General features: G+C 35.8%; 1 protein-coding gene across 1 annotated transcript; it reads left to right on the top strand.

The window, feature by feature from the left end:
* Window positions 1–731: 731 nt before the first annotated feature.
* LOC105053376 (ribosome biogenesis protein NSA1) lies at window positions 732–23,984 on the top strand. The gene is given in 14 exon segments (XM_010934498.4): window positions 732–868; window positions 1,336–1,456; window positions 1,551–1,607; window positions 1,610–1,662; window positions 2,614–2,643; window positions 2,776–2,918; window positions 7,006–7,182; window positions 7,375–7,438; window positions 7,546–7,653; window positions 8,089–8,242; window positions 10,323–10,412; window positions 14,736–14,791; window positions 17,366–17,423; window positions 23,220–23,984. Coding segments are annotated over 13 exon segments (1,371 nt in total). The 5' UTR covers window positions 732–868; window positions 1,336–1,374; the 3' UTR covers window positions 23,519–23,984.
* Window positions 23,985–24,297: the final 313 nt, after the last annotated feature.

Below are 24,297 nucleotides of genomic sequence, written 5' to 3'. Positions count from 1 at the left end.
TAAACTGACAAGTTTTTTTAGCTTAGTGCAGTTAAGAAATGAGCCTAAGCTCAAAAATAAATAAGCACTCGAGTAGACTTGAGTTTAGTTCACATGATAAATTGCTCGTACTTGAGCATATTAGATCAAAGCTTAATACAAATTTGATTATCATAAAATTTTATTGGAAAGAAAAATCTTCACGTAATAAATTTTATCCTACGTTCATCCTCCTCTCTTTTCGAGAAACTCTTTGTGCACCACGGACGATGCGGCTCGACAGCCATTGTCCCGATGATTGGCTCAGGCACCAGAGAGCAGCATGAAATTTTTTTTTTCATCCACCCCACGTCCGAGCCAATCATCGCGGGTGATGGTGACAAGCCGTACGCCCGCGGTGCAAAAAGAGTTTCTCCTCTCTTTGTGTACAAAGAGTTTTTCCTCAATTCGTCTTTCCCCCTCTTTAACCCATTTTTATCAAAAAAAAAAATATTATTATCAAATACTATATTAATTATTATAGTTAGAAAATAATTCATAAAAAAATATTAATATATTTTTATATATATATTCGAAATTTAAAATTAAAATGGGTTTTGAATTTGTCCCATGGGTAATCGATTGGTGGCATACTTATACCGTTTAAACCATGATATATATAGCCATCCAACGCTTGTCCCATGGGTAATCGATTGATGGTGTATTTATACCGTTTAAACTATGACATATAACTCTCCAACAGAAAACCCTAGCCATCGTCTACGTTTCCCTTTGCTGCCGCTCCAGCCTTCCGCCCAATAGAGACTCCTGAGGACGGAAAGAACAAGGAAAAACCGGGGGAAAACATAAATCAACGAAAACAAAAGAACGACGGAAAACAAAGGAAAAGGTGAGAACTTTTCCCACATGGGTCTTATTTTTTTTTTCCTCTTATTTTTCTTTTAATTTCATTCTCTTTTTCGGAGATCTGTGGGGAAGGAGAGCACCTGAGAGAGATCGGAGGGGTTTCTTAGGTTCCGTTTGGGTTTTTTTTTTGGGGAAAAGAGCACCGACGGGCGACGAGGGGGCCTCGCGGCCGCCGGCGAAGGCGGCGACGAGGCGGAGGAGGGCGATTAAAGAAGGGGTAGAGAGAGGATTTCGGAGAAACGATAGTTTGCTTTCCATTTCGTTTTTTAGGATGCTAGTCTCATGTTTGATCTGGTAGCGATGAAAGATATGAATGTTGCTCTGGCTCAAATGGTGGGATTGGTACATTTGTCCCGGATCCTTTGGTTTGTTCATACCCATGATCATGTAATTCTCAAGCTTTACTTTGGAATTTTTAGTTAACAAGAACTATTTTTCATTCTTTTGTAGGTTTTTTTGATTTTGGAGTAGCTAAAGGAGTATAATAAGATGCCACGAACTAGTACACTGGAGTGCCCTGGATGCCCTCCTCTGAGAGTCCTTACAACTGATGCTCTCGGCCTTGTCAAAGGTGGTATATGTAGCTGAATTGAATTGTCGTCCATGGCTCTTCAGCCATGCTGTTTTGTTGCTTGATTTTGCTCACTGTGCACTATGGCTTGCAGTAGTTGAAGCTCGCGGAAAGGTCGGAACTCCAAAGGTGGTCGAAACATGGGGTCCACCGATGCTTCACGGGGTGTGCTCGCAGCTTCCTTTGCTGACCGCAAAATTGACCCGGTTTGTCTGTCGATCATTTGGTAGCTTGTCTTAATTTGTAATGGTGTCTAGACCTTTGATCTTGTGCATTGGATGACTAGTAGTTTCTCATAATATTGATCATGTGTAATCTTTGATTTTTTAAAAAGGAAACAAGTAGGACTCGATAGCAACCTGTATTTGCCTCTCCATCAAGTCTTTGATTTACTTGAACACGATTGATGAAGATCTAGTCATATGACTCTGGCATTTGGGTAACTAGTTTATGTAGATCAAAGTCCAAGATTGTAATGTGAGTCTAAAAGCCTTTCAGTACTCCTTGAGTCATCTTTATTAATGCAATATTGAAATTTCACTGTAGGTTGTTTTGGGTATGAAAGAATTAGGATTAAAAGGAAGCATGCAGTCAAAGAACTCGTAATTATCATAGTTTCAGCAGAAATCAACATAAATTAAAGATGAGTTCTTAAGTTGGGTTTAACTTTCCCAAAAGTTAGGAAGAGTTCATATAGGCAATATTTAGCATTTAATGACCAAAGGACAGAGTTAATTTAGGTTTTATGATGAAAGTGTATTGTTATATGTTGGAGTATGTTGTGTTGGGGTCAAAATGGCATGACATTTTTCTTACAGCAGGGGTTTAAAGGTCACAAAGGCTGTTGATTACTGATCTAAAGGCTCGATGCAGGCAAATCACCAAGTAAAATATATCTAGGGGTAAAATCTTCGTGCTATATGTAAATGCCTGTTATATAAACCGGGATGAGGCTTGCCATTTGGCTGATTTATATTTTGTTTGTCCTTTAATATTTTCCCTTTTTTTTATAAAAAAATTATGGTGAATCAGTTGTCTATGGTTTTATCTTCTCGGTAAAGAATGGAGTATAACTTTGAATGCATTTGATGTCTCTTTGCTATTTGAAATGTTTTTATGTTATAATATATGCTAACTTATGGGTGTTCTTTGTGCAGCTTTTGGCCATAGCACGGAAGAATGGTTTGGTGCGTTACACCTTGGAGCTACGACATGGAGTGAATGCTCCTTTTTTTCTAATATCTTCCCTTCAATTTTGGGTGTTCTCTCTCATTTGTGCCGTACTTTATACAACATCTGATCTGTGCTTTGAACCACAGGTGGAGTTTCTGAATCCGTTAAATGGGGATGCTTTGGCCACCACCAAAGTTGATGAGTCTGACTCTTCAAATGGTGCTCTTAAGGATGATCAAATTGTTGGATTGCATCTCTTTAGGACAAAGAAAATTGAGTTATCTTGTAGGTAGGCAATGAGTTAATTCACTTCTTTTTATTACTGAACCTTCTCTTAACTCCAATTGGTGGAATTTACATTTGTTATTGTTTCATGCTCCATACAGTAATTTCACTCAGTTACATTTTCTTTTGCTATGAAATTTAATAAAAATGCTTATATGGTATGGATCTAAATTCTTAAGTATGAATTTTTAATAGATATTGAGTTGGTTATTTGGTTACTGAGTTTGCCAGCTCCTTCATGCCAAGCAAGGATTTAACATAGTTCATATTTTTTGATTTTCAGTTTGTTCTTGTTGTAGCTTGTTTGTCAGAACATCTATTATGTATACAAAATTTGATGATTATAAACATCTGAGAGCGTCTGACCATGGTGTATATGTTGAGTTTGAGACAATAATCTCTCTCTAGCAATTTTTCTGTTTACTAGTCCAGGGCTTATTTTAGTTATGGAGCTTATCTGTGTGGCCTATATCTTGAAGGGCTGAATCATTGCACCTTTTGGCAGCTGATTTCATTGTCTGTTTTAATTTAGCTGAAAAGAATAGTCTGGTTCAATCTAGCAAATAGCATCAGTCTGAAATATGGTGTTATCTCTTTTGGCTTTTGCATTTTGGTGCTCTCACATGAAAATGTAAATTGTGTTTCTGTACCTAAACTTTGAATAGTGTTGGATGTCTTTTAAGTCAGTAACACTAAAGTGGAGTTAGACTTGTCCAGTTGTTAGATATTAGTCAAGGTACCCTTTGATGATATAACTGTGAACCATCAAACATCTGTTTGGTTGGGTATTTCCATAAAAGCAAGGTTTCTAACATCAGAGATCTTGGCCATTTTGGTTGATGGCTGACACCATGATGGACCAAGATCTCAGCTTGACTTGATTGATAATGAAAGAGGAATTGAATAGCAAGGAACCAAGATATTCCTAGATTTTCCAAAATCTTGGCTCATGTTATAGGAACCCTGATAACAAAATCTTCGCCAATATAGTGAATGAGAGATTAGCTTCTATTTAAAATATTAATTTGCATGATAATAAATAAAAAAAAAACTTTTTGATGATCCTAAAAGCCTGATTAGGAAATCTTGCCCAATTTTCCTATTTTGTATCAGCCAATATATCAGTAGAGATTGGGTTATATCGGCTGAGATATATAGAACTGATATATATATGCTATCTCATGTCGGTGAGTGATCGATACTGATGTAAACTGATTATCTCAGCCAAAGATGAAAACCTAGCATAAAACAGAGATTTATGAAATCATGATTTGTACTGACTCTTGTTATTTTTTTTTTTTGGCAGTTGTATTCTTTTGGTTTGTAAATTAAACATAGGCCGTGAAAACAAAATTTCACAAATGTACTGTTTTATGTGTCTGTTCACTTCGGTGGGCATACTAACTAGTTCATCATATTCTGCTTGGACCTAAACTGTGACAATGATTGTTCTATCTAGTAACACTGTTAAACAGGTCAATCAGTGGATCACCTTTAAGTGATCAACATCATAATTTGTCAGGTTGGTTCATATTGGTTGCCTTGTTGGCCATGTAATCCTCTTGAATCATTGTGACCTGTAGAAGCAAGGGGCACTTTTATTTCATGTGCTTTACAAATGTTTGCAACTTTGCATTGCATGGTATTAGCTTAAGTTCATCTTTTAGGTCTTTGGTGAAGCTTGTCAGGCAAAATTTCAATTTCTGTTCTAAGCCAGTCCTGGAAGTTGATGGCCAGTCTCATTGAATAGAAAATATAGATGATGGAATTATATTGAGAACAAAGTGCCTTTAAGTTAACAATCTAGTTTGATAGTCAACACAGATTTTTTTGGCCACACAAATATATAGTTGTTTTCATGTGCACATATGCTTGGGATTCATTTTGATAATACAGATGGCAAATTTGTTTAATCACCAGGAATGACAATAGCAACAATAAAAACATTAGACATATACATCTAGACACTCATTCATGATGAAATAATTGATCCTTGGTGCTTACTTATCACTTTCATTCTTGGTGATTTAAAAACAATTGCTCCAGCTACTCATTTGGATTCTGCATCCAATGCCATTGCAGTTCACTGGTTCATGCATTCAAATATTGATGTAGGTTGATTTAAATAATTCCTTCATGTTCTAGACTTGGATAAAGATCTGAGACATAATGCTAGATGCAACATTATGAACATGCATAACTAAACATGAGCAAGATGAGTACTAGTCAGTTGGAAAGAATGGAAGAACCTCTTCCAAAGTATTTAGTATCTAAAAAAGGCTTTGCCCTCAATCTTGTGAATGCTAGATTGAAGCTGTGGCATTTTTGAGTTAGATACAATCACAGTTTGACATTAGTCCTGGAAACCTTAAGCTAATGAGATCTCAGTATCTAAATAAGAAACGAGAAAGAGCTTGCGATATGTTCACATAATTAACTTATAATGAGAAATAGGATAAATGAACAAAGCATTGCATTTCATAAATAAAAATGAAAGACTAATAATTGCTGATATGAACAAAAAAATACAGAGAAAGAACAAAGTTAACAACTATAATTTTATAGCTAAAAATGTTTCCAATTACAGCATTAAAAGTTTCTTCTCAACAATGCAGCTCAAAAATGTGATGGATAACCTATTGAAAACAGCAACCTTGTTTCCAATCCCGTGTCTGCTGAAGTAACTCGATACAATAAATGCATTTGTTTAATAATGATCAAAAAATCCTGAAAGATTCTCTGGGCAAGTAACTCGTTGCAATAAATGAATTTGATCAAGAAAGAATAATCAAAAAATCATGAACAGTTCACATGTTTTTAGCAGACTGGTTTCAAATTGTGAATTTTTTAGGGGATAAACGATAAGAATGTCATTTGTAGTTATGATGAGTGATGGATTGGTATTAGTAGTGAAGGGCCCATAATTTGATCTCCAGAGCTAGAACGTTAGAAACCTTGATTCTTGCGAGCATGTTTTAAACCTTCATATTGCATAAGACTTGACTCTTTTTCTGAATATGACTCGACTTGAGATTCATAAAATACAGGAGTGACAGACACATTGATGCTGTCTTATTCATGCAAGTGATACTACATGGAATTATTGATCTTTAGTGGCAACAATTTAGAGGTCAGTGCAAAAGGATGAAAGGCTGTTGGAGCATATGTGAGAAGTGAAAAAAGGTTCGGACAGTCCAATATTGTGGGCTTAAGTCACTTTGAGTTCATAAGTCAGTTTTTATCAGGCCCATGGATCGTTAGGTTCTTGAGAACCTGGCTTGACAAAAACCTGTGTTTTCATGTATCATTCAAAATCCATATATTTGTTTGTTGAGAATAAAAATCACATAAATCCATTTTTTGCATTTTCATCCAACATATATTTGGAAACCCCATTTCAATTGATTTTTATAAGTTATGGTGAAACAATCCAAGAAATAGGACCATAAAATGCTTAGAAATTTGACAGGTTACAGCTGTGATCAAGTTTCTGTCAATTGTAATGAAACATGGTAAGTGGCCTTGAAAACTTAACAACAAATTACAACTTATGATGAAAATCTAAAACAACCATAATATGTTACTTTGCATGAAGTCATCTTGGGTTGAGGTTCTTCATGATGCAGTCTTTATATCTAGTATATTCCTATTCTAAAAGTTTAATGAAATGTCATGCTTTGTGATTGTGTTGTTAATGATGGGAGGCATAGGACAATTACCTGGCACATCTATAACTGTTGCCTGTCAAGTCTGGGATCCAATCACATAACTGCAATGATTTTCCACAATTTTAATTTCACATGATTCTATGCATGGAGGTTGTACTTAAAGTTTTCATGGTGGTGGAGATGACCGCTTTGACTCTTAAAATAGTAACATAATTGAAACTGATGTACATAGTGGCATGAGAACTTAATGCATATGTGTTAATATTTATGAAAGATGAGAAGTGTTTGGACCTATTCCTCAGCAATTTATGATCCCATTTGCTTGAAAAATTGATATCCTTTTGCGATGTGTATAATTATTTTCTGAACAATGTTCTGAATTTGCATTCAGATGACTATCATACTTTATCACTTGCCTTTCAGGTTAGCTGTATTCCTTACTTGTACAGAAAAAGGAAAAGCATGCTTGAGGTCTGTTGCATTGAGGGATGCACCAGCAGACTTGCATACAGACTCTCCCAGCTCATGGAATATATGCACTTCGGGCAATGTGACATGCTCTTCAGTTGACAACACTGAGAACTATGCTTTATTTGGTGGGTAAGTTTTTCAAAACTTCAATTAAAACTGAGAGGTTTTTCTGGCATTACTTATCAGGGTTTATGCTATGTAAGTTTAAGTAGACCTCTTTAATCAGACGTCAACCTCTTTAATTGAAGGTTAACATATGTTCAGATTCATGTAGCTTCAGTGATGAGATCATGAGAGGGTGTTCACTTTTTTCTAACACAGGAAGGGAATTGAAGTAAATTTGTGGGATCTTAGCAAATGTAGTAAGATCTGGACTGCAAAATCTGTGAGTTTTTTCGTGCTTCTATACTGCATCTTGAAAACATAAATATTTTAGTATATTTTCTTTGATATTAATTAGGTTCTTTCTTTTGGTGCTTGGCCCCTCTGAAGCCTCCATCTAACAGCCTTGGTATATTTACTCCAACCTGGTTTACTGCTGCAACATTTTTAAGCAAAGATGATCATCGCAAAATTGTAGCTGGCACAGCCAATCATCAGGTATCACTTCATGATCTTCTCACAAGGTTAAAATTACAAGACACAAGAATGTTCTCTAAGATTTAAAGCCAAGTAGGTATATTATAAAGTTCTGTTGGCAAAATTATTTGAACTTCATGGGCTTGAGATTATCAGGTGCCCTCGTGATTGCTGTTCAGCTAATGCTGCTTTTAATCTCAAGACTGTACTTGCATACTAGCTAGTTGAACAATATTCAATCAAAATGAAAGGTTTCTTGTGTTTATAGAGATTGATTTTACCGAATATTTTTGCTATTAGTGTATTTGGATTGGCATATTTGCAATACATTGTTGTTTCCTTTCAGTTGTCCACAACTTGGGAAAAGTACATTCAACTGTTAGCTTCATCTTTGTTTTATTCTCTTTCAGAAATTGGTTGGACTTGTCTGTGTGGTAATAATGTATTTTGTGACAGGTTCGCCTTTATGATATCTTAGCCCAAAGAAGACCTGTCATTTCTGTCAGTTTTCGAGAATCTCCAATTAAGGCAGTTACTGAAGATATAGATGGTTATACCATCTATGTAGGGACTGGTTCTGGGGACCTTGCTTCCTTTGACATGAGAACAGGTATGTTGATTGTGCTAAAGCCTAAAAGATGACTAGTTGTCTATTGTACTGTTCATTTTTTGTACTAGCTCATATTTTGCCTTTTCAGTTTTTTAAGCTGTACTTTCATGACTGTCTGCTATCATTATTTTGTATTTGACCATTTTCACAACCATACTATAGTTTCCTTGGGTCTTATCCCCATTATTCAGTCATGCAACTGCTTGTTGTTATCGTAATGAAATAAAACAATATGATGCTCTTTGTTAGTGTCCATTGTTAAAAAAGCACCATCGCATTATTTTTGGGTAGGATTTTCACATTCTCATATCCTCCTTTGTCGTGCAATTTAATGGGGCCATATTTTTTCATCATAGCAAATGGAAAAGAAACAGCGGCTGTCGCTGTTGTGTCAGTCGGGAGGAGGGTGGAGCCCCTCCTTCAGTCACTTGGAGGCTTCCGTGGCCCGCCAGCGTCTCCCTCTCCTTCCCTCCCCCTCTGTCTCTCTCTTTTCCTCTCTTTCCTTCTTGCTCTCCCCCTTATTTGCCATTTTTTCATTTTGAATGCCGGAATTGTCCTGGTCCCCAATCGGTATGGTTTGGCATGTCCTGAATTGAGCGGTTTGGGATAGTTCCACAATCCTATTATTAGTTGTTATTTGAAGGTTTGCTATGTATTAGGTACTAGCAAATGAGCATTGTGCAATGCATGTTGATGGAAAAAACATGAGAGCAAAAATATAAATCACTGACTGATATCAAATCGAAAAATATGTTAGATAAATATTAAACTAAATTAATAATAAATTAAGATTAAAGATATGAAATAAGGTTTAATATAGAGTAATTGCATGCCTTATTAAAATGCTGAACAATATAAAATAAAATACATTATTTAGAATTAATATATGAATAAAATAGGAATAAAAGAAAAAAATAAAAATAATTTAAAATTTTAAAATATTAAATTTAGAATATCAAATATAAGTAACCTTTAATAAAACCAAAAAAAATAAATTCATGCAAATATAGAAAACAAAATTTGAGCACATTAAAATTATGCCACAATAATCAAAAAAAGTACCAAAAATAAAAACAGAAATAAAAATGTATTAATTAATAATAAATTGGTATGTAAAAATAAAATAATAATATAAATCAAAGTAAAAATAATAAAAAAGGATAAACTGTGAGAATGTAAAATAACGTTTATTAAGACATTAAGTGGCTGATAGTTAAAAGTTCATCATATAGATATAAAATGTATTAGAAGGTCCAAAAAGAACCATAACAATTGTTATTATAAGATTTAGTTGTATTCCTTAGTCAATGATATATTTAGAATGTTCATATATAATACATAGCTAGCTAAATTATCAATTAGAATTGAATTGCTATTCCTTTTTAGTGAGTTCGTTCATTTCATAACCAAACAATGGAATAGGAATCGCGATTTTGATGCCTTACCTTTCATTCCCATTCTATTTTGATTCCCATTCCGATTCTTTTCATTTGTGTGAACCAGATGCAACTTTATATACTTAAATGAACTTTAGTGTTAGTAAACTGTAAACTTGGATCTGTTAATTAGCTCAGAGCTTTTACAAATGTGTAAAACATTGTATTCAGATCTTTAAAGCTGATATAGAGTCATGGGGATATATGGATTGGGCTAAAGTAGGCCCATTTATGTAATATAAAAGTCAAATCATTCTTAAGCCTAGAAACACCAAAAAAGAAGTTTGAGTGCCACACTGAGAAGCGGGAAAAAGAGCTAAGTCTGAGTTGGTCCACTTTGTAATAATTTGGGGCCAGAACAAATAGGGCAAATTTTGTCAAACCCAAGTTATTGACAGGCCTAGTATGAGCATCACTGTAATGCTTTTTATGCTTCTTGTGTACCTCAAATATCTTGTCATTCAGGTTCCTATATCGGTTATCTAAGCGACTCCTATCATCAATCTTGCTTCTTATTGGATCTTGATATAGGATATTATTTATCTAATTGATTAACTGAGCTAATAGAGCTATTTGATAATAGGATACTGCTTGTTTAGTATGATCATAAACTTGACTATAAATGGTGATTCAATTTGTTTCAGGAAAAATGCTGGGATGCTATGTGGGTAAGTGCTGTGGAAGCATTAGATCCATAGCTAGACATCCAGAGTTACCGGTGATAGCATCATGTGGTGAGAATAATATCTGATCTTTTCAATATCTGGCTTCATTGATATATTAGATTCATACAATGATTTGTTCCTCTTGTCATTCTATACATTCAAATGGTCCAAGTGATTTGTCTTGGAGTTCATACCTCTGATATGCGAAGTTTCATCTATTTTATAACAGTTAAATATGAATATATTATTATTCAAGTTTGTAGAAATCTTTTTACTGGAAGAAAATGGGCCTGTTACAATGTTTACTCAGTTGCATCGGTGTATAGGAGAATTTGAAATTCTTCTGATTGCATATTGGTCCTTAAATCTTTTGGCTGCTATATTTTGAGGAGCTTTCAGATGAACTATGTTGCATCTTGGTGACTAATACTCTAGGATTGCTGAAAATTTCTCTATATTCTTCTATATTCTAATTAGACTCGAGGACTTGGACATGGAGAATTCACATGAGGCCCGGTCTGACCCGAGGCCCAAGAGGCCCGCTTACGTTTATGGCCGGGCCTGGGAATCTATGCAAATAATTAACCCAGCCCGGCTCGGCCCAGCCTGACAAATAAGTGGAGGTTTAGAAACCTTTTATAAGTTTATATCCCCCACCCCACACCTTGCTTAGAGTGCCCACCGCTCGGCCCGATCAGTCTTGGTCTTTGAATTTGGATTTTTGTTAATTGCATAAAAATTGCTCATGTTTTACTCTGTTTACCTGTATGATTTTTCACATAGGATCTTTACTGTTTGAGAGAGACAAAAAAATAGGTGGGCCTTTTGGGTGGGCTTGGTCAGCCCGTCCATCATCTAGGGTGGGGCCTGAGCAGCAAGGATAAGCCCGATGGCCGGGCCAAGCCTTGGTTGAGAAAAAAGCTGTTAATATTTTAGCAAAGCCCGGCCTGAGCCTGCCCATTGCTCAGGTCTCATTCTAATACTAATCTGTTTGTTCCATGTACATCGCCATACGTGCTTAAAAATTGTGCATCACCAACTGTGATTGTTGACAAGAGAGCTATAATCATATAAACATTATTTACTAGGGTCTGAAATGATCCAAATTAGGGCTGAAGCTTAAAGGCTTGAGCCTGAGGATGGTCCTGTTCATGCTTGAGCATCTTTCACACACACACACACACACACACACACACACACACAGAACTGCAAGGGAGTGGGGTGTGCTTGGATGTGGGTCTTGGGGTTTCATCAGGTTAGTCAGTTGACATTTTGTTGCTAGAAGGCTGGACTGGTAGCTAGTGGCCTAGCATGGATGGTGTTGCAATGGCTGTGGTATGGCAAGGCTTGTGAGTTCTTTCTGGGGTGGATTTAAAGTAGGGGTGTGGGGAAGGGGGTAGGAAAGGGATTAGGAAAAGGAGAGGGGAAAGGGGTCAGAGTAGAGAAAGGGGCCCTCTTTTTTTTTTTTTTTTTTTTAAATTGATATTTTGTATTTATTATATTATATTATGTGGGTCTCAAGTTTTGGTTGGTCTAGGGCTGGTCCATATCCACTTTCCTATTGATTTGGGATTAGAATTTGAGTCCAATCAATCATGATGCCTAAAATTAAGCTATTCATAACTGATTGCACTTTAGACCAGTTTGAGCCCGTCTATAGCCTTAGCTGTCTCGTCTTTCCAGGTTCACTTTATCAGTGTTTTTTGGCATTTGTTCCTATTGTTGACTATGCTCATTAAAACAGACACTAATTCATGTTTTTTTTGGAGTTCCATTTGCACCTCTTACTTTAGTAAGGCTTCCTTTGATGTTTATTACAGTGATCATATGGTTATCATCTTGGTTGGTACTTAATCAATTGTTACCACCTATGTGTCACTCTTAAGCTTATTTGACATGCTTATATTCAATTTTTTCCTTGCTACATCACTCATTCTCCTCAATATTTCCATATCCCCTGCCTCTGTATTTGTTTGTTCCTTTTTTATCATCCAGTTCTCTAAATTATGTAATATTGTTATGTATCAGTGTTCTAATTATGAATAAATAAGATTTATGGCCTAAAATAAGGATGGAAAAGGATGGGATAAAATATGATGGTGTCATGGAACTAGGGCTCTTAAATGAGCTAGCTTTTTGTGTGGAGCTCATGTTCAAATTAATGTTTGACTTCATATGCGCCTGTACTTTTAGTGAACAAGCCAGGCTGGAGACTGAATCTGAGGTGGAAACATTTTTTGCCATGCTTGAGATTTATTCATCATGCTAGTGTTAGGCCCACTTTCTGTTTGCACTTCTCTATTGTAGTCTTATTGTTACTGATTCTTACTTCGAAGGAAAGAAACAAGAAAAGTGCACTTCCCAATAGTGGGAGTGCATCTATCACATTCATCCGTACATATTCTTGCATACATCACACATGCACAGCACTAGTAAAGACACTCTTTTTTTTTTTTTACACGAGGTCTGTGTCTTGGATGTTGCATGCGAATCTAATGATTCTGTGGAATGGGTTTAAAGACTCTTAACTTATGTTTATAACCCCAAATTTATTAAGCTCAACATTTGAGATGCCTCTTTTCTGTAAATATAACTTCTCTGATATCTCATTCTATCCTCTTACTCTTCGCTACCCGAAACCTAAAATTCCTATATCTTTATTTCTGCAACCAACAACTGGCCTAGGTCGGGCTAACTGACAAACCTATATTCACCCCTTTCTGTATCTTTCCTCCCCTATTCTCTTAAAAAATTCTAAAAACTCAATTTTCGCAGCATTTCCATCTATTGACTTTACCTCTTTCTGTTCTCCTTTCCGACCCTTCCTCCTAATCCTATGTTTCATTGTTGATGGTGCTGATTGCTCCTCATTTCTTGTCTTGTTTGTTTGCAATTTTCATCTGCAGCAAATCAAGCTTGAACTCATGCCTTAGCTTGTAACCAATAGAACTCCAAGTTGGCCATGCTTAGTTTCAAGTTGTGCTTAAGCTGGCCAAGCTTGATTCATATGCAACCTACTTAAAACTTATCACAGAGATGACAAATGATGACCACCTTGAAAACTGGTTTTTAATAACTTTATCATCGTACCTCCAAAGCTTCCTTCATGTGCATGTATCTGACCAGGGCCTTCCTATTATCATTTGTTCTGTTTATCTTTTATGAGCAGGTGCCTTATTTTTTGAATGTTATCATCTGATGTAACAATAACATCGGTCAACACAAAGGTCTCTAGAAAATGATGCAGGAGATTAAGGATAGTGAGGAATCTATTGGGAAGAGGATGCACTTGAGATGCAAGCATAAAATTACAAAACTTGCTAAATATTCTCCAAGCTGTATTGTGAATTTTATAGTGCTTGCATAGATAGTGGTCAATATACTAGCTTAGAACACAATCCTATTGACCTTGGCTCATGCATACTGATATATAACAAAGCTCTCTCTCTCTCTCTCTCTCTCTATGTGGCGTGCGCGCGCACGCGTGCGTGTGCGCATGTGCCTGGCTGCCTTCTGTCCACCTGTTTGTCTGATAAGACTTATCTGAATAATGAGTCAGCAATTGACATAACATTAGGGTGTTTGTAGGTTGATTAAACTTTACAGTTTTATGGTTCAAGCCTTCAAGGTTTTAAAGCTAGGGTAATATAATGATGAGGTTCAATTTGGGAGTTCCTTGAACTAGAGAGTTATAAAAAGATAGAGATAAGAATGAAAGCATTGAGGGAGGATGATAACAAAAATGCTGAAATTTAGCAAATACTAGAGGAAAACAGAGTGGTGATTATCTTTTCAGCAGATGTAGAATGAGAATAATAATAAGATGTGGTAATCAACTGTTTTTGTTATGTATCAGTAATGTTGTCTTTATCATTACATGTGAGTGAAACATTCTATTCTTTATTTGTATTATTTCTCCTTAATAAATTGCCTATATTGGCTATCAGGAAAGCCACATCCAAGATAGAGATGTATTCCATGATTTGAGGAATTGGGAGTTTAGCTGATGATGTGCTGCATCTTCATTTATATTTATGCAATTGACACTGTATACTGATATTCTTCTAATGAACATTTTTTTTTTTGAATAGCTGATCTGCTTGTATGGCTTAGTCTGATGCTATGGTTAACTTTAATTGTGTGGTACTTTTATTGGTCCTGCTTATTAAATTTTTTTTCCTTGATTTATGGGTCATAACTTTTTTTACAATACACTGGATATTTTTGTGATGAACAGTTACATGAGTTTTACATTGGCCCTTGCTGTTTTTCATATGGTTGTAACTTCATATGATCACAAGTTAATGATTATATATCTAGTTGATGATTGGTACGGTTTTGTGGGCTTACTATTGTGTGAAAAGAACTGAGAAGCTAGCAATGCATTTGTAGGACTCGACAGCTATTTGCGTTTGTGGGATGCAAGGACAAGACAACTTCTTTCTGCTGTATGTTGCAATCACTTCTAGTTATTTTAAAGCAGTTTCTGACTTTGACAGGAACAATCAAGAACACTTTTAGCTTCTTTATCCAGATATATTATTTGTTATTATTATCTTATGAATGAATTTCGTTTGCTTAACATCTTGCTCTTCAATATTAGCAATATCATAACTATAACATGAAAAAAGTATTTCAACAATTGTGAATTATTCCAATTGCTGTTCACATTAATTATGAGAGCTTCAACTTCTAACTTGTGCCTAGGTACATAAAAAAGTTGCTTATCAAATGATAAAAGATCTTATAACAATGTTCATTGCTAGTCTGGCTTTAATTTTGTAATTATTTTGGTCACTGCCGATTTGAGAGACACTAAGTTGGCTGCAGAAATGATCCTGCAACTTGCTAGTTGCAAGATATGGCCGAGCATCATTTTCAAATTCCACTTCTTTCATTTTTATCTGCACAACTTGTATATTCTGCATAAAGAAATGGTGACACACTAATTATGCTAATTTGCCTAAAAAGCCAACACCAACTCCTTACAAAGTATTATACGCATTAATTATGCATATAATACTTTTTAAGGGGTAGCCTTTTGAGATATTAATAAAATTCTTTTCAGAGAATTTATTTCGCCATGCAAAGGGTTCTTCAATCCAATTTACTTCTATTTGCATGTTGATCTTCGAATAGTAACCTTGTCGATTAAATCACACCCTCCTTGCTTGCTGCATTAATTGCTCCTCATATGTTCTTGGTCATTTTCCCTTCTGTCTGATGGACACATTGGATGCCACTTCTTGATTCAAAACGTTCAAGTATGAGGTGTTCTAGACCATTATAGAACATTGTGTTGGTCCTTTGACAAAAAGTGGCTGTTGGGAATGTGGACTGATTGATGAATAATTGCAGAATCTTGGTTTGGAAGGGTGTTTGTGTTTCCCTTACATATAAGGCTATTCCAAAAGCAGAGAGCAAAGTGGTAGGGGTGAAGGTGGTATGGATAATATCCATCTAGATCTTTTTGTATCTGAATCTATTCGATATGGATAGAAATTTGAGCATTCGATTAATATTTGTATTTGTATCCATCTCCGTCAAAGAAAAATGGATATGGATAGACAACTATTCGATCTATATCTGAATATCCGATGCTAGCTATAATCCTATATAATTTTGTACAGCACTTATTAATTTTTAAGAGAAATATACAACCATATTAACATGTTATTAACTTGATGTATATCCATTTAGTAATATTTTTGATTTTGCAATCATAAAATTATGATAAATGTCTTATATCCATATTTATATCCATACTTCTAGTATCCGATTTGTATTCATATTTATTTAAAATAAATATTGGTATGAATTTTTGCATCTGACTAATATCCGTATCCATATTTATATTTGTCAGAGAAAACAAATATGGATGTGGATATATTGATATCCAATCGTATCTGATCTAGTTTCATCCCTACAAAGTGATGATGCACCCAATCTTGTAGTGATAATAGACTTCTATGTTCATTAATTTTGTTGATAGCTTACTTTAGGAGGGTAGGCAAATTTAGTCTTTGGAGATTAGTATATGTAGAGCTGCAATGTTGCACATTCACTTTATCTTATTGCTCAGTTTATCCTAATTTTTAGTTTAATGTTGTAAGAGATTAATTTCAGAGAACTATGTTTTAAAAGGTAGCTATGGTATGTGGACAGCCAAGGGATTGCAAAGTGCATATGCAGTATTCGAATCACATGTGCATGGGGCATATACAGTTACTGATTTTCAACCATTCAAAAGTAAATGTAATATATTAACACCATAGTAACGATAATAATGATAGTAATATTTTTTGGATGGATAAAATCAATATTAATAACAATTATAGCTAACAAGTAGTGCTTATTACTTCGTACCTATTACTGACTGCAGCAATTATAAAATAAATGTTGTAACTTAGACTCGTATCAGACCCATATGAAACCCACATAAACCTAACTATCAGCTCGAACCGGCTTCCCCTGCTCAGACTCACATAAGAATGGGCTTTATATATGGCTCCAGAATGCAACACGGGCAGAGCTTGCATATTACTTATACGATACAAGTAGATCAATATGTACCAGCACAATGCTAAATGGACTGTCTTTCTAGTCCATTTGCAAAATGAGCACATATAGCAGCCGCATGTAGGCAATGTAGTGCGGTCAAAAGGCTGCATTGCTTATGTAGGTCCATATGCGGCATTCTTTGCCACATTTTAAAACGCTGCTAGGTAACAATTTTTTGACTTTTTAATGTCCATAATCATGCCATCAAACAAGAGATGGATTTTCATGATCCATGATTTTTGTGAGCATTTGCTTTACTTTGTATTTTTTCTTGGATCTCATAATTTGATTTTGTTGTTATCATGACAACCTGAGCCTAATTATTTGTGCCATTCATGATTGATATACAACAGAATACCACATAGACATATCTTTGCTTGCAAAAAATTGATATTTCTTTAGATTATTTTTCTGTTTCGTGAGTTTAGCTGATTGATTTCTTAACTGATTGTTGAGAGCAGGTTTTCCTCAAGCAACACCTCACAAATGTAGTAATTGATTCACATTTCTCTGCAGAAGGTTAACTTTCTTGAGCCTCAACCTTTAGTTCTATATTTTCATGTGTTGCATCTGTTCATTTATCTATACCTTCTTTCATACTTAACAAATGCAGTCTCTACAAAACTTGGATTCCCTTGTCAATTTGCACATGCTTTTTTTTTTTTTTTAAGATTAATAACTTGAATGTGAAGCAATTAGTTTGCACTGTACTACCTTTTCATGTCCAAAACAATTCAAAAATAAATCAGGTTGGTCTTCTAACAAAACCTAAATTCCACTGAACTATTTTGTGGTTGGATACCATAAAAGCTATTATTCATTAAAAATTCACAAGTGGAGCTCCTTTGGCCAAATTAAACCAAATGTGTTGGCTTTGTGAATCTTTCTTTGCCAATCATTGTTGTCTTTTTTCATTTTTTTTTGGTAGAGGCAATCCTTGTTGTCTCCATCAAAGTAAGCTTATAAATAATTTTTGTAGCTTCTAAGTTGATATGATTTCTTGCTTTTTTCTGTACAAATTCAGTATTGGATTTGCCATCTTCGTGTCCTAGTCATTCCATTTTATGTGGTTCTACATCAGTTAATTCTCAATATGTATGAATATTCACTTGGAGTGACTGTTGCTGTTGCCCTTACCATTGTTGCCATCATCATTACCATAGCTTGGGACATATGGATGGATCAGTTGGAAATGCTTAAGAAGAAAACTCTACAAATGAATAAACAAGATTCCACTGCTCCTCTGGTCAGCTTGATGTCGACCTTGTCATCTGTTATGCTAATGTATTGACTACCATCCATTGGAAGGAAGCTGCACAAACGTGCGCATGCGCGCACACACACAATAAGTTTAAAAACAAATATTAAAAGCAACCTATTGATTACATCAATGCTATTATTTCTATTTCATGCCAATTCACTTCGAAGGTCCAAACCTGAAACTGTAGTTGTCCATGGTTTGAAGCTTCGCCTGACCTATAAATACTAAATCAAAACATTTAGATTGTGGGTAAAGCTGATCCAGAATAGGGGTCAATTTTAAAGTTCAGGTCCAATTGCATCAAATTTATTATACACGTGTTGTTTATTTTTTTCTTTTTCAATTTCGTATTTTTTTTTTAAATGTTAGGAACATTTTTCTAGATTGAATGTAGAGATTAGAAGTTTTGAGATTAATTGGAATCGTTTCAACATTAATTTCCAGAAAAGATTGGAAAAGTAATTTTTTGATGTAAACTTGGCTATTCAAAGCTCAAATCTATAGACATTTTTCATCTCATATGTTGGATTAGCATCAAACACTAAGATGATATATTATCATTGAAACATGTTCTTTCGAACATCTTAGTTTTTGTACACTCAATTTTTCAGTACAAAACCAACAAATGGTACATCTGTAGGTCCTAACAGTTGCAAAAAAACAGTTCTGATCAGTGCAAAAAAAAAAAAAAAAAAAAAAAACTTAAAAAGAATGCCTGGTTGATTCATCTAATTCATATTACTTTTACTGTTTTCCCCACCAAATTTATTAGGAAATTTTTGGATATCTCATAATTTCAACTGAACCTGGCAAAACTTGAATCAAAACCATAGAGATTGTTGACATTGAAATTCATCCAGCGGAATCTGAATTTGAGTTTTTGAATCATGAGTGTGTCAACTTTTTCATATGAACAACCAAATCTATCTTTATCATCATATTCTTATGCATGACTTTAATGCCAGTAATTTTAAGCCTACCTCCTTCTAACCCCTTTTGGTTACACCAAGTTCCCTTTTTTACCAATGCCTTCTCATGACCATGTTGACTGACCAAAATATCCCAATTTGTCTTTAAACTTTTTGATAGGTTCCTTATTTCTTTTGTTTCGTATTGTTCTTGCATTCTACATGTCACATCTTTGTTTTTTTGACTAACTTTGAAACATCATCCTTAGCTTGAATATTTAATTAACTCATAATTTAGTCTGATCGATCAACAGTACATTGATCTTCAAATAACATACACCATGTGACATTCTTGAATATTTGATTACATTATGTCCCAACTAAACTGAAATAAATATAGGCTTAGGCCAGATTCTCGATGCAACCTAACAACAGTGTTAAGTTATTGCTTGTGGCACTAGTCGTTCACTTATTTTGGACCTTTTAGTTTTCCTTAATGATCTAAATATTACTGTGAAGGAAAACTCAAATTCTACTAAAGTTATATCATGTAATACACAATAAATTTCGTACCGGCCTGAATTGGTCGGTACACCCCGTACTGAGCTGGACCGGCGGGAATTGGGATGGTTTGGCGAAGAGAATGGTACGCCAGAGGAGAGAGAGGGAAAGAGAGAGAGAGGAGAGGGAGAGGGAATATGACGTCGCTAGAGGTGGGCAGTGGCCCGCTGCAGCCATCGGAGGGCACATAAGCCTTCGCGACTCGGTCTTGCCTGATAGAGTTTTGAAACGAGCGAGAAAGTGAGATGGGGAGCACGTACTGGAGGAAGGCGTAGCCGGCGGAGGGGCTATCGGAGTTTGCTGAGTGGCCACCGAGTGGTAGAAACCACGCGGGTGGAGCACGGCCGGGAACAGGGGCGACCGCCTCTATTCTTTCATTGCTTTTTTTTTTTTTTAAAAAGCTAATGAATAGTGAAGCCTGCAATGGATTTGTTGGATTCACTTTTTGAATTTTTTTTAAAAGTTAAAAAAGTGAAGCCGGCAAACCCATTGCCGGCTTTATTATTTTTTAGATTTTTAAAAAAAAACCGTGAAACAGAGGCATTGTTTGTTTCACGTCCGTGGCACCGTAGGCATGGAGTATGCTGTCCAACGGCTATGGCGGACCGCCGGAGGCTGTCCGGCGGCCTCTCTGATGTCTTCCTCTCCCTCTTCTTTCTGTCCCTTCTCTCTCTCTCTTTTTCCTCCTAGTTTGCTTTTTCTTTGCTTGTGTTGCTTCGCACTGGTTTGGTCCGGTACGGACCCGTACCGACCCATACCGCCGCATGGGTTCCGGTACTGAGTCTGCGAACCTTGGTAATACTTATCATATGCTCCTTGGAGGTCAATAAATAATTTTATCAAAGTTAATTCTTTTCAAGGTCATTTGACTATCTTTGCCTTCTTACCTTTTCTCATAGTTTTATAACATGCCTCATTGTATATTTGTCTGCAACTATTCAGTCACGAAGGTTCAATCATGGTGGTACCTTTGTTCTTACGTTCGAACACAAAAAACCTTCTCCTTGGTGCACTAGACATTGTTCCTATCTTCAAAATTTCATTATAAGAATATTGTTTGATACAAAATTTTTCTTTGGCCATACAGGAACATGATTATGGCTTCTTTTTCTTATCTTTTTTGCCTTCTCAAGGCCTTGCCCTCATTCAATCAGCTCTCTGAATTTCTCCATACATGTGCTGTGATTCATCACACTTAAGATCACCTTCCAACAAACAACTCTTCTTTGTTACTATCAGTAATTTATGAAAATTGTCTCTCTCCCAATTTTGGGTAAATGTTCGTTGGTTAATATTGTTTTTCACTGTTCTTCTTACATTTTCTGTCCTGTAACCTTATCTTCTGATTTATCAGCATTCCAGATGCCTTTCCTCTATTTAGTGCCTAATCTGCTACATATATCATCATATGCAGCTAATTTGGCCTCTCTACTTGTTCAGGCTCTCAAATGCTGCTTTATATCTCTAAATTTGTCTACATTTTCTTGACTGCCTACGAACTTCATCAACTTGGATCAATATTTCCTTAGAAGTGCTTTTTTTCATGGAAAACTTTCAACCTTTTTGTGTTTATTTCTGTCCTCACATCTTATTTGTTGTGGTTACACTCCATTAGCCATCTTGCAAATTTCATCTCCAAAAACTTCTTGGTTTCCCTTTAAGATTTCACACCAATTCCTTTACTCCAGCAATTCACCTTTTATCCTTGTAAGACCAAAATTCATAAATCACTAACATATGTTGCAGTCTGGTCTATTCTAGAAATTGTCAACCCTTTTAAGTCCCTCACTGTTTTCTTCTGGAAATTTAACCGATTTGCTTAATTTACCCACTTAAAGAGCCTTGAAATTCTCGTATCTCTTCTTGAGAAATGTATTTGCTTGTGCATAAATTATATATTGTAGCAAAGTGAAGTAGCTTCAGCCTTCTCATTTTTATCACTAAATGCTAAATCTCATACATACTGTCTTATCCCCTGCTGTCTCCCCATAACACCATTTAAGTCTCTGCCAGTATACATCATTCCAACATCCGGAATTCCTACCAAATTTTGCTTGCCAAGTTTTTCCTTGTAAATTGTGGGTGGGGTATAGGCACTATTACGGTGCAGTTCGTCATCTTCATTTCGGTCTTCTCCCCTTGTTCTCCTGTGAGCAAGCTGTGCTATTACTTTCTCTCAGCAAAGTATCAACTAGTTTATAGGTTCTTTCTATTTTAATCCCTGTATTTAAGTAGCAAGGATATTTTTCCTGAACTTATGAATAACTGATTTCCTTATTGACTCTGCCATTTGTTTAGCTCAAGAACATAGTGTCAAACTCTTTCTTTGAGAACAACAGCATACCATTCAAGTCATACTAGCACAAAGTAATATTTCATTATCATCGTCGTCGTCGTCGTCGTCGTCATCATACCTGACTTTTTAATATTGGATTGGCTATGAAATACAAGTTGAGAAGGCTCTGTGGAAGGATCGAGTAAATTTTATAATCAGTTATCAACTTGATGCTAATACTCTAGAAATTGGTGGTATATTCCTGTCAAGACAGATTTAGGCTAACATGGGCCTGCATTGAAACTCATGAGGTTAATTGGTAGGTAGAGGGATCTACATTATCGGTCACCATTTAAGCTTGTGCAACTATGTAACAAAGAAAAAAAAGCTTGTGCAACCGAAAACGAGGTCTCCAAAATTTCCCTAGAATTTCAAAGAGGCTGAAGATGATAATTTTTGATATAAGCAATTGGGTTTTTTCTCCAAGCCTTGACTAAGCTAACAAGCCAAAGAAACACACTGCCAATTGATGATCATAATAGTTCTACTAATAATAAAACTGAGTCAGATTTTCAAAACCAGAGTTGGGTGGGCAAAAATACGACATAGCAGTTCTTTTGATATTGATACTGCTGTGTCAAGAAAGTCTAAAAAATTAGCTTGGTTAACTCTATGTTTTTATTGGTGAGGTCATGCATTTGAGCATATTTAAAAAGGTCTAGCCTTAGTAACATCAACTTGACTAAAGCTTAATTCAAGAAGCATGGTTAGTCAATCAGTTCGAGTGGTTTCATTTGTGAGCTATCTCATACTGAAGCCGTTGTATTTAACATCTCTGTGCCTGTCCTAAAAAGGCTTCTATTTTCTTTCATCAGTGTAAGCTAGCCTGCTTTGTCTGAATTGATTGTTCTACTTACACATGAAAAACCTTTTTTTTTTTGGGTACTGTATATCCTCTTCACACTTTTCAGATTTCTATAGACTTCGGCAATGGAGCTTCATAGCTTCTATGACATCACCAGAACTGAACTCATTCGGTTGCTTATGTCTTTCTTTCTGGTTACTTTGATAAATTTGCTATCTCATTCTATGAAAGTTCAAAAGGGTAGATGGGGAAATTGTAGATTAGGAATTATTTTGGAATCTCTCAGATATACCTACAGTAAGTTTGTTACTCCTAACGAGAATAACGGATTTTGGAACAAAATAAACTCATGTTTACATGCCCGCCTTATGTGCTTGTAAACCCTTGAGGACCTTTTTAGTGAAATGAGCAAACTTACTGTTCCTTTCTGGAAAAAATATTTCAGAATCTGAAGGCAACGATGTGAGTCGGCCCAGTGATCTGGAACTATTCAGTCAGACTGAAGTTGAAGATGAGGAGTTGCAAATTTCCAAGAGAAGTAAAACATCAAAGAAACAGGTAAAAAGCAAGACCAAGGCAAATAAAAACAGAAATAAGGTCCAAGATGATGATCCTACGAGTGTGCTTGTCTCTCTTAGCAATGATGAGCCTGAGGACAGTGGTGAACTGCCAGCTTCCAAACGAAGAAAATCATCGGAAGAGGAAAGCAGGAGGCTCAAGAAGAAAAAGAGCAAGAACCTATGATGAGGATGGGGCATGATGAAAATATTCAGTTTGGTCTTTCAGAGACAATCTGGAGCCCACTATTAAGTCCAAGTGGAGTTTCGGTCAGCCAGCATATAGAACATATACGCAAATATGAGCTTGTCCATCTCCTAGTTCCTTCTACATGCGGAAGAGATCAGCTACTTCAGTCACCCGGACTACTTCCTGCCCTCTCGGAATGTGTTTTTGGTGAAAAAGTAGAGACTTTTGGCAAAAGAAAAGGTGCCTTATTTCTTTTGGGATTTTGAAATTGGCTACAGAATGAAACGTCTTCATGCTGTTTCAGAAATTGTTTGGAAATTCTAAATTATTGGACAAAAATATAGTAATCTGAAAATGTCGTTATTATTAAAAGCAGTTTTGTAAACCAGGTACTTCTATACCAATGCTAACCGATATATATCGGCTCATTAGATGCCTGTAATACATGTTGGCTTTCAACCAAGCTGGTGCTTTGCAAATGCTGTACTCGCATTCTTGCTGAACATGCTGCACCATGCAAAGATGCATTGTTGTCACTCGTCAGTTCATGATGGTTTCATGGGATAAAAGGCCGGACTTTTCGGGGGCATATTTTTGTTTGCAAGTTCATTGTAGCTTCGTATGGACGACAGGCTACACTGTTTTAGGGCACATTTTTACTTTATCCGAACTCCATGTATCCTTGCTTGGTCGCTTACAGTAGATTGTGTCACTTTCATCTTCATGGTGTATATTATTCGTCCGCCGAGAGATACATGACCGCCGATAATATTTTC

Source organism: Elaeis guineensis, chromosome 10, assembly GCF_000442705.2.
Source record: "Elaeis guineensis isolate ETL-2024a chromosome 10, EG11, whole genome shotgun sequence".
NCBI lineage: Eukaryota > Viridiplantae > Streptophyta > Magnoliopsida > Arecales > Arecaceae > Elaeis > Elaeis guineensis.
The sequence above is the reverse complement of the archived record's forward strand: the minus strand, read 5'-3'. Positions and strand labels throughout refer to the sequence as shown.